Source organism: Erythrolamprus reginae, chromosome 6 (genome assembly GCF_031021105.1).
Source record: "Erythrolamprus reginae isolate rEryReg1 chromosome 6, rEryReg1.hap1, whole genome shotgun sequence".
Classification (NCBI taxonomy): Eukaryota; Metazoa; Chordata; class Lepidosauria; order Squamata; family Dipsadidae; genus Erythrolamprus; species Erythrolamprus reginae.
In genome coordinates, this window is record NC_091955.1 from 11,561,862 (window position 1) to 11,571,871 (window position 10,010).

The following is a 10,010-nucleotide window of genomic DNA, read 5'->3' on the forward strand; positions in this document are numbered from 1 at the left end:
TATCCCATTTTACGACCACTCTTGCCACAGTTCTGAAACAGTTAAATTTATTGTTAAGTTATTAAAAGTGAATCTGGCTTCCCCATTGATTTATCTTGTCAGAAGGTTGCAAAAGGCATGAGCCTGGAACGGTCATAAAAAGAGTCAGTTGCCAAATATTTCAATTTTTGGTATTGTGAGTCCAAGGATACTACAATGGTGTAAGTGTGAAAAAATGGTCATAAGTCATTTTTTCAAGACCAGTATAAATTCGAGCGGGCACCAAAAAAAAATAGTGCCTAGACAAGAGCTATTTGTAGACGAAACTAAATATAACTGGAATAATATCAAAACTAAATACAGGGATACCTCTATTTACGAACTTAATTCGTTCGGTGACCAGGTTCTTAAGTAGAAATGTTTGTAAGAAAAAGCAATTTTTCCCATAGGAATCAATGTAAAAGCAAATAATGCGTGTGATTGGGGAAACCACAGAGAGGGTAGAGGTCGTTTTTCCCAGGAGATTCCTAGAGAGGCCCCACGGAGGCTTCTCACTGCCTTTTCCAGCCCCGTTTCCTCCCAGGATATCCTAGAGAGGCCCCACAGAGGCTTCTCCATGCCTTTTCCGGCCCTGTTTCCTCCCAGGAGATCCTAGAGAGGCCCCACGGAGGCTTCTCCCCCGCCCTTTTCCGGCCCTGTTTCCTCCCAGAAGATTCCTAGAGAGGCCCCATGGAGGCTTCTCCCCATCTTTTCTGGCCCTATTTCCTCCCAAGAGATTCCTAGAGTGGCCCCACAGAGGCTTCTCCCTGCCTTTTCCGTCCTGTTTCCTCCAGGAGATTCCTAGAGAGGCCCCACCGAGGCTTCTTCCTGCCTTTTCCGGTTACAGTTTCGGAGGCTCGGATTTGTAAGAGGAAAATGGTTCTTGAGAAGAGGCAAAAAAATCTTGAACATCTGGTTCTTATCTAGAAAAGTTCGTAAGTAGAGGCGTTCTTAGGTAGAGGTTACCACTTTATATCCAATTTTTAGGTACCAAATTATACTTCAAATCCCATTTAAAGGCTCACCTTATTTTTAAAAAAGCTTCCCACACACAGGCCTTTCTTTCTTCCTTAGACTTCTTGAAAAAAAATTGTGATATTATTCTGAATACTAAAAAAAAATTAAAAAAAATAACCCCTTACCAAGATGCCTGTATGAGGCCCACGATAGATTATGAAAAATATAAATAAGACTATGCTCCTTTACTTGCAAGAGAAGAGACTGCTAAAGCAAAGGCTATCCCCTTTGTAGAAACTCCGCGGAGAACGAAACCCCAAACAAAATCATGCAAACGAATATCGCTTGATTAAATGATGCCGGGGTATAATATGCAACTTTATACATTCCCTTTTTATTCTGAGCAAAGAAACAAATCCATGCGGCGTGGATTTTTAAAATGGATTTATTTTTGCCTTGGAATTCTTCCCACTAAATAAGAGTGATGATGTCATTTCCAACAAGGGGGGAGAAAAGGATTTTGATACAGCTCAGAAGCAACCTATCCAGTGAAAAACAGAATGAGCAAAAGAAAAAGCTTTTGGTGGAATTGGAGTAGAGAAGACGCCCTATTACAGCGGTTCTCGACCTGTGGATCGTGACCCCTTTGGGGGTGGAATGACCCTTCCACAGGGGTCACCTAAGACAATCAGAAAACACATACAGTAGTACCTCTAGATACGAGCTGCTCTACACGCGAGTATTTCAAGATACGAGCCACGAGGGGAGAGACATTTCTGTTCTAGTCCCGAGCTCAAATTCGGGATACGAGCCGAGCGTCCACTAGGTGGTGCAAGAATCCTTGCTTTTGGTTATCTCGGAGGGGAAAAACAAAGTCTAAAGTGATTTGTTCCAGATACGAGTTGCCTCGACATACAAGCTCCCCTTCTGGAACCAATTATGCTCGTATCTAGGGGTACTACTGTAATTTCCGATCGTCTCCTCTATCCCTCTCCAGGCAGGTCCACCCACATGCAAATAGATGACTACCAAAACAAAAAATGTGTATCATGGGAACTTCTGAGCATGTGCAGAAGCCAAATTTCCATGCATCTCCATCTGGTTTCTGCTCCCTTTTTTTGCAATTTTTTAAAAAAAATCGGCACTGCACACGGGTGCAAAGCAGACACCTGCCACAAAGGGCGGATTCTCGATTCCACACTACCGGTGCGGATGCGCACACAGCGGGTGCGCACGCTGCGAGTTAGATTTGGCTTCTGCGCATGCACAGGAAGAAAATCTTATGAGAAGACGCACGGGCGCGTGAGATTTCGGCAATACTTTTGCTTCTGCGCATGCACAGGAGCAAAAAAATTGGCCCAAATTGCCAAAATCTCACACGCCCATGCGTCTTCTCGCGGGATTTTGCTTCCTGCGCATGATCAGAAGTTAAATCTCGCTCCAACGTGCATGCAGTGTGCAGCTCCACTTTCGCTACCAGAATGCCACCACCTGCCCCCCATCTCGGTACCCCCTGTTCCCCCGAAATAAGACAGTGTCTTATATTAATTTTTGCTCCCAGAGATGTGCTACGTCTTATTTTCAGCGGATGTCTTATTTTTTTCCATGAAGAAGAATTCAAATTTATTGCTGAACCAAAAAAATGAACATTTATTATATACTGTACAGTAGTTGTCATCACAAACCAGCATAACCAGACAAACTGCGAATCCTATCAGGAATTTCTTACTACTACGTACCATTATTTCCATTTTCTTAAAAATATATGTTATATATGTTTCTGTTTGGGAATGCTGCGAAACGAAACGTCTCCTACGTCTTACTTTCGGGGGATGCCTTATATTAGGCAATTCTACAAAGCCTCTCCTAGGTCTTACTTTCGGGGGGTGACTTATTTTCGGGGAAACGGGGTAGGAACCCAATACTGGTGCTCATAAGCCGCAGCCACACAGCGTAGAAGGAAGCAAACCAGCAGTGAGGTAAGTTAGGACCCACTCCTGACTTTCCTAATAGAGTGATACCTTGTCTTACAAACTTAACTGGAGTCCCACGTTTCGGCCGGCCCAGGAAGGAACGTCTCTGTGACGTCAAAGCTCCGCCCATGGAATTCCCTATTGGGATTCCCCACAACTCCGTTTGAGCCTCCCCGACCTGCCGACAGCTCTGGCGGTAGATTTGGCTTTTGCCATGTGCAGCGAGCGAAATATCACGTGACGATGCGCGAGCAGGATTTAGGTGATTTTCACCGATATTTTTTGGCGACAAAATATCGGCAAAAATTGCCAAAATCTCGCTTGCACGTCCCCAGCGCAAGATTTCACTTGCTGCACGTGTGCAAAAACCAAATCTCGCGTGGGGGCACACATGAGGGCGCAGCTCCTGTTTTTCCAACTAAAGCTGTGCACCAGTCCGCGTAACCAGCAGCCCATTGCTTTACTATATTATTCAGAAAGAGAACCCGCCAACTCCTAAACTAGAACAATCCTGCTTTGATAAGGATTTCCTTTCCTTCCAAGGGGCCTGCACATAGAAGGCAACCCAAACAAAACAATGGTTTTAAGTCCCTAGAGAACTGAATTGAACCATTCATTTCTTACTCTTAAGTTGACCAGTTCACATATTTACTGAAAGGAGGGGAATCTCCAGTCATTATAAAAGTTGTGCAATTGGAACTGTATAAAGAAGGTACCGTATTTTCCAGAGTATAAGACTCACCGGAATATAAAATGCACCTTAATTATTATTTGGGAGGAAAAAAGGAAAATATATTCATCTGGCTACCATCCTTAGTCTGATCAGCTTCAGCACATTATTTTATCCCCTGGTTAGGACTTTAAAAAAAACTTATTCAGAGAGAGTAACAATGAAAGAGCTTGCAAGCCAGTAAGAGCTGGGAACATTGTTAGCACTTGGTTAGGGCTGGAAAGAAATATTTGGAGCAAGTTAGAGCAATGGAAAAAAAAACACAGCAAAGACTTAGTGCTTGGAAAACATTCTTCACAAAGAGTAACAATGAAAGAGGTGGGAAGATCGTTTAGGGCTGGGGGAAGCTTCAAAAAAACCATTACATTCAGAGTACAGTGTTCCCATCAATTTTCGCGGGTTCGAACTTCGCGAATAGCCTATACCACGGTTTTTCAAAAAATATTAATTAAAAAAATACTTCGTGGTTTTTTTTCTATACCACGGTTTTTTCCCGCCCGATGACATCATACATCATCGTCAAACTAATAATTTTTGCACATAAATAACAAAATAAATAATTATTTTTAGTAAATAATTATGTTTATAAATATCAGGATTACTAAGTGTCTTATTCAATGGTGAGTACCAGTAATAATGGTGAGTAAATGGTTGTTAAGGGAATGGGAAATGGTGATTTAGGGGTTTAAAGTGTTAAGGGATGGCTTGTGATACTGTCCATAGCCAAAAATGGTGTGTATTTACTTCCGCATCTCTACTTCGTGGAAATTCGACTTTCGCGGGCGGTCTCGGAACGCATCCCCCGCGAAAATTGAGGGGAACACTGTATAAGATGCACCTGAATTTTCAGCCTCTTTTAGAGAGGAAAAAGCTGCATCTTATACTCTGAAAAATACGGTACTTTATGTGATTGTTCATAATACTGTATACTGTATAGATAATTTCTGGTAAACTCTCTGGTGCTCTGCCCAGAACCACACAGGAAAACAACGTAGTTGGAAACAACTTAAAAGCAAAGCCTTCAAACTACACTTAATATTGAAAAATCATTGAATTACATTCAATTACGGAATTGAAAAATAGCCAGTTTTGGTTTAGTAGCGAAGGCATCAGGCTAAAAAGCAGGAAGTGATAAGTTCCAGTCCTGCCTTCATTGTGAAAAACCAGCTGGGTGACTTTGGGCCAGTTGCTCTCACTCAACTCAGCCCAGCTCCGTCTCCCTCGCAGGGTTGTTGTGAGAAAAAAATAAGAGGAAGGGGGGAAGGGCTACTAGGTGTTTGCTTTTTATTTATAAACATAATAAAGGTGAAAAATAAGTATATTTTAGCAATCCCATTCACAGTGCCAGATTTTCCTCCAACGAATGACAAATATTGCTAGTAACCACCTGTCCTTAACATCCTTTTTTAAGGATGGGAATCTCATGGTACAGTGTTCCCTCGATTTTCGCGGGTTCGAACTTCACGAAAAGTCTATACCACGGTTTTTCAAAAATATTAATTAAAAAATACTTTGCGTTTTCCCCCCCATACCAGTTTTTCCCACCCAATGACGTCATATGTCATCACCAAACTTTCGTCCACCTTTAATAAATATTTTTTTTAATAAACTTTAATAAAGAAACACGGTGAGTAATAATCTAAATGGTTGCTAAGGGAATGGAAAATTGCAATTTAGGGGTTTAAAGTGTTAAGGAATGGCTTATGATACTTGTTCATAGCCAAAAATGGTGTACAGTGATCCCCCGAGTTTCGCGCTCTCGATCATTGCTAATGGCTATATCGCGATTTTTCCACCCGGAAGTAAAAACACCATCTGCGCATGCACGCCCCTTTTTTCTATGGCCACGCATGCGTAGATGGTGGAGTTTGCGTTCCCCGGGCAGATCAGCTGCTGGGCGGCTTCCCTGGGTCTTCCCCCTCTTGCTGGCGGGAGGGCGAGCGGCGGGCATCAGCGAGGAGCCAGGGTTTCCCCTTTGCGTGGGCAGCCAGTAAAACCCCAGCGCCGCTTCCCAGCTGAGTCCCGAAGCCAAACGCGGAAGTTCGCCTTTGCTGTCTGGCTTCAGGACTCAGCTGGGAAGCGGCGCGAGCGAACGGCGTGGGCGGGCGAAGGGCGGGCGAGCGGCAGCGAGGAGTTTGCGTGGGCGGTGGGGAAACCCCAGCGCCGCTTCCCAGCTGAGTCCCGAAGCCAAACGCGGAAGTTCGCCTTTGCCGTCTGGCTTCAGGACTCAGCTGCTGCAAGCGAGCAGCCGGGCGGGCGGGCGAACGGGCAAGCGGCAAGCGATCTTGGGGTTTCCCCGTTGCCTGGGCAACGGGGAAACCCCATCTTCGGCTCCTCACTGCTGCCGCGCTGCGGAGCAGATCAGCTGTTGGGCGGCCGAAGGGGTCTTCCCTGCCGCCCACACGCAAACTCCACCATCTGCGCATGTGCGGTCATGGAAAACAGGACGCGCATGCGCAGATGGTGTTTTTACTTCCGTGCCACTACATCGCGAGTTTACGATTATCGCAAGGGGTCTTGGAACGGAACCCTCGCGATAATCGGGGGATCACTGTATTTACTTCCGCATCTCTACTTCGCAGAAATTCAACTTTCGCGGGCGGTCTCGGAATGCATCCCCCGCGAAAATCGAGGGAACACTGTACATGTTAGTATATTTTACCAAATATATTTCACCAAATACAATGCTGCCCATGTCTGCCCAACATGTGGCAGAACATTTCGTGCCCATATAGGCCTTACCGGCCCATCTATGGACAAATCACGTACAGCCCACAACCCATTAGATGTCATGGTCCTCTTCGAACATAATTTCAGACAGATTACGGGCATGTTGAAATCAAATTCTTTGGGCGTGAAGGAACACAATCTATCCTCGAGGGAAATGCAAATTAAAACATAAATCATAGGATTTTTTTAAAAAAATGTTCGCTGCTTGTAGATGGGCCTTAATGATTAGAGAAGACTAAAGGGTAAAACACAACAAAAAAAATTTAAAAAAATTTCAGATGCACACGGTTGCCAGTTTAAAAAGATTAATGGTTTTTTTGGGTTTTTTAGACTTTTAATTAATTAATTGGATCCAAGATATTGTATATTGTTTATGTGTTGAGAGCCGCGAGAGTCCTCGGAGGGGCAGCATAGAAGTCAAGTAAGTAAGTAAGTAAGTAAAGTAGGAAGGAAGGAAGGAAGGAAGGAAGGAAAGAAGAAAGGAAAGAAGGAAGGAAGGAAGGAAAGAAGAAAGGAAGGAAGGAAGGAAGGAAGGAAGGAAGGAAGGAAGGAAGGAAGGAAGGAAGGAAGGAAGGACATTCTTAAGCAGGAAGTCCTGCCTATACCATTTCAGACAAATGGTTTGTTTGTTTGTCGATTGACTGATTGGACTTATATGCCACTCTTCTTCGAGGACTCTTGTCCAATCTCTACTTTAAAATTTCCAGCGCTTTAGTGAACGTGTAACTTTAGTGAACTTTGGGGGGGGGGGAGGATTGCACTTTGCCTATCCTTTCCCCCCCCCCCATGCCTCTTGGCTTTGTCTTAAATGTGTTCTGCTGGTATTGTTGTTGACCACGTTTCAAGAAAAACACGGGTGGGGGGGAGACACGAGTGGCCCAAACATACAGTGTTTATCCCATACCTCCACGCCTGCAACAAGGCCACCAAATACAAGATGTAAACTCCACGCAGGTCCAGGAGAGAACAATTGTAGGGGGGTCTCCAAGAAGTCATTCCCCACCCACCACCCACCCCAACAGAACTCCCTTCCTAGTTCGAAGGAAAGGCACCTTCGCCCATTTCCTTCACACACAAAAAGGAAACCGTCCTGAGGGGGATCCGCTTCCTGGCGGCCCAAACCGCCAAAACAACCTGTTTCGTTTTTTCTTTTCTTCCTAAACTATCCAGAAAAGTCGGACCTACAAAGGGACGGGGGGGGGGGTGTCTCCAAATCACACCCGACGGCGTCACAAAAGGGATCGACGGCCTGAGAGAGATCCTGCCCGCCGCGACCCCCTCCCCTCCGAGGTGTCTGTGTGGGGAGGGGATATAAAGCAGCTTGCGCGCAAAACCTCGCCGGGCGCGCAAAACCTCGCCATTCCATTACTACAAAAGCGCCTCAGCGCGCCCGGCCCAAAACTCTCCTCACGCGGGGGTCGCCTTGCCGACCCCCACCCCGCCCACGAATCGGGGGCCGAGGTGGAGGGTTCAGTGGAGGGATCCATCCGGCCATCTCCCCTCACGGAGCAAGTTGAGAAACTTCTCCAAAAAGAGGCTTTTCTATATACCAGGAAAGGTTTTGTGGAGAGGCGGCGCGTTTTTTTTATTTTTGCGCCCTCCCGGCGCTTTCTTCGCCATGTCTGCAACACCCCCTCCCCCAAAACCAGTTTGGGGGAAGGAGGGGAGAGAAAGAAGGGGGGGGAGGAAATAAGGGTCCACCGATCCCGCGCCGAATCCGGCCCAAACGCGCGTTTCCGCCCCCTTTTGCGCGCCCGGAGCGACCTCTCCATTTGGCAAGGCGAGGAACCCAATTGGAGTGTGGGGGTTTTGTTGGAAGAAAGAGGAGCAGGAAGCCCATCCCACCCTACTCCGGGCTTTCCGAGGCCCGATGGCAGCCGGGCGCTTGATTTTTCGTTCTTTCATTATTTTTTTACCTTGATGCAGACCAGATCGGGACCTTCCGACATGTCGCCGCGGCGGGAAGGGCGAGCGGGGCGCCCGGACGCAGGAAGTTGGCCGCGCACCTCTCAAACGCGCGCCTCGGCTTTTCTTTTCTTTTCTCCTCCCTGGCTGCTGCTGGGCTGCGCCTTTCCGCTTCGAGCTGCCTCGGCTTGGTTTCCTTTCTCTCAGCAGCACCGCGGCCGGCCGTGCGAAGGCGCTCTCAAGGCGCGGCGGCGGCGCCTCCGCTCACCGGTGAGCCGGCCGCGCGCGCCCCGGCCCCCCTCGCATGGCACGGGGAAGGGAAGCGAGGAGGCGGCGCCGCCGTGTGTCCTTGTCGTCGTCGCCGCGCGCGGGGCGGGCTCGGTTGTTCCTCCTCCGCCTCGCCGGCGGCCTTCTCCTCTCGGCCCGGCGCGCAACGACGCTACCCCGGCGGTGGAGAAGGAAGCACCTCCGCTCATGGACCTTGGAGAGAGTTTCCTAGGCTGGCCGAGTGACGCGAGTTCCCGGCATCGGGCTCTGCCCTCTTAAAGGAGACGGGGCCCGGCAGGAAATGGGAAAGCGGCCCGCTCCGGTTGCCGGAAAAGAAACCAGAGCGAGGAGGAGGAAGGGGGGGATGTACCGCGGGAAAGGGGGAGGGAGGGAAGGAAGCGGGAAGGGGCGCTCGGGGGCTTCTCTTTTTTTGCAGCCTTGCAAGCCGGGGCGCGCCTCGTGCTTGCAAATCCTCTGTATGTGTGTGTGTGTGTGTTTTAAAAAATGTATTGAATTTTATACATTAAAAAACAAACACAACATGTAAACAAACACCAACACGAATACAAATCCAACTACTTTTTAAGAACCTAAGAAGAGTCCTGCTGAATCAGGCCAAAGCCCATCGAGTCCAGCATTCTGTGTCACACAGTGGCCCACCAATTGTCCATGGCAGTGTTTCCCAACCTTGGCAATTTGAAGATATCTAGACTTCAACTCCCAGAATTCCCCAGCCAGCATTTGCTGGCTGGGGAATTCTGGGAGTTGAAGTCCAAATATCTTCAAGTTGCTAAGGTTGGGAAACACTGGTCCATGGGGATCTTGAGCAGAAGGAGAAGGCAAAACCCTCCCTTTTCCTTCACCCCCAACAAATGGTACTCAAGGGAATCCTGCCTGCCTCAACCAACTCTGTTTGGCGGGACCAAGGGGAAGAGCCTTCTCTGTGGCGGCCCCGGCCCTCTGGAACCAACTCCCCCCCCAGAGATCAGAATTGCCCCCACCCTCCTCGCCTTTCATAAACTCCTTAAAACCCACCTCTGCCGTCAGGCCTGGGGGAACTGAGATATTCTTTCCCCCTACGCCTCTACAATTTATGTATGGTATGTCTGTATGTATGTTTGGTTTTGTAAATAAGGGTTTTTTAGTTGTTTTAGTATTGGATTGTTACATGCTGTTTTTATCACTGTTGTTAGCCGCCCCGTGTCCACGGAGAGGGGCGGCATACAAATCCAATAAATAAATAAATAAATAAATAAACATTGAGGCAGCACTTGGACATCCGTTTCAATTACCACCGATACACCTGGCATCCATGAATTTGTCTAATCCTACCTTGAAGCTATCCACGCTGACACCTGTCATGACCTCTTCTGGAAGTGAATTCTATATAAACCAACGAGCCTCTGGATCAGTGGTTCTCAACCTTTCTA

General features: G+C 47.4%; 1 protein-coding gene across 1 annotated transcript in view; it reads right to left on the reverse strand.

Moving 5' to 3' along the window:
* The window catches only part of ETV6 (ETS variant transcription factor 6), a 139,104-nt gene extending 130,470 nt beyond the window's left edge, over nt 1–8,634 (reverse strand). Inside the window, exon 1 of the mRNA XM_070755251.1 lies at nt 8,325–8,634. Coding sequence (XP_070611352.1) covers nt 8,325–8,357 — 33 coding nt within the window. The 5' untranslated portion in view covers nt 8,358–8,634. The remainder of the gene's footprint in view (nt 1–8,324) is intronic.
* Nucleotides 8,635–10,010: the final 1,376 nt, after the last annotated feature.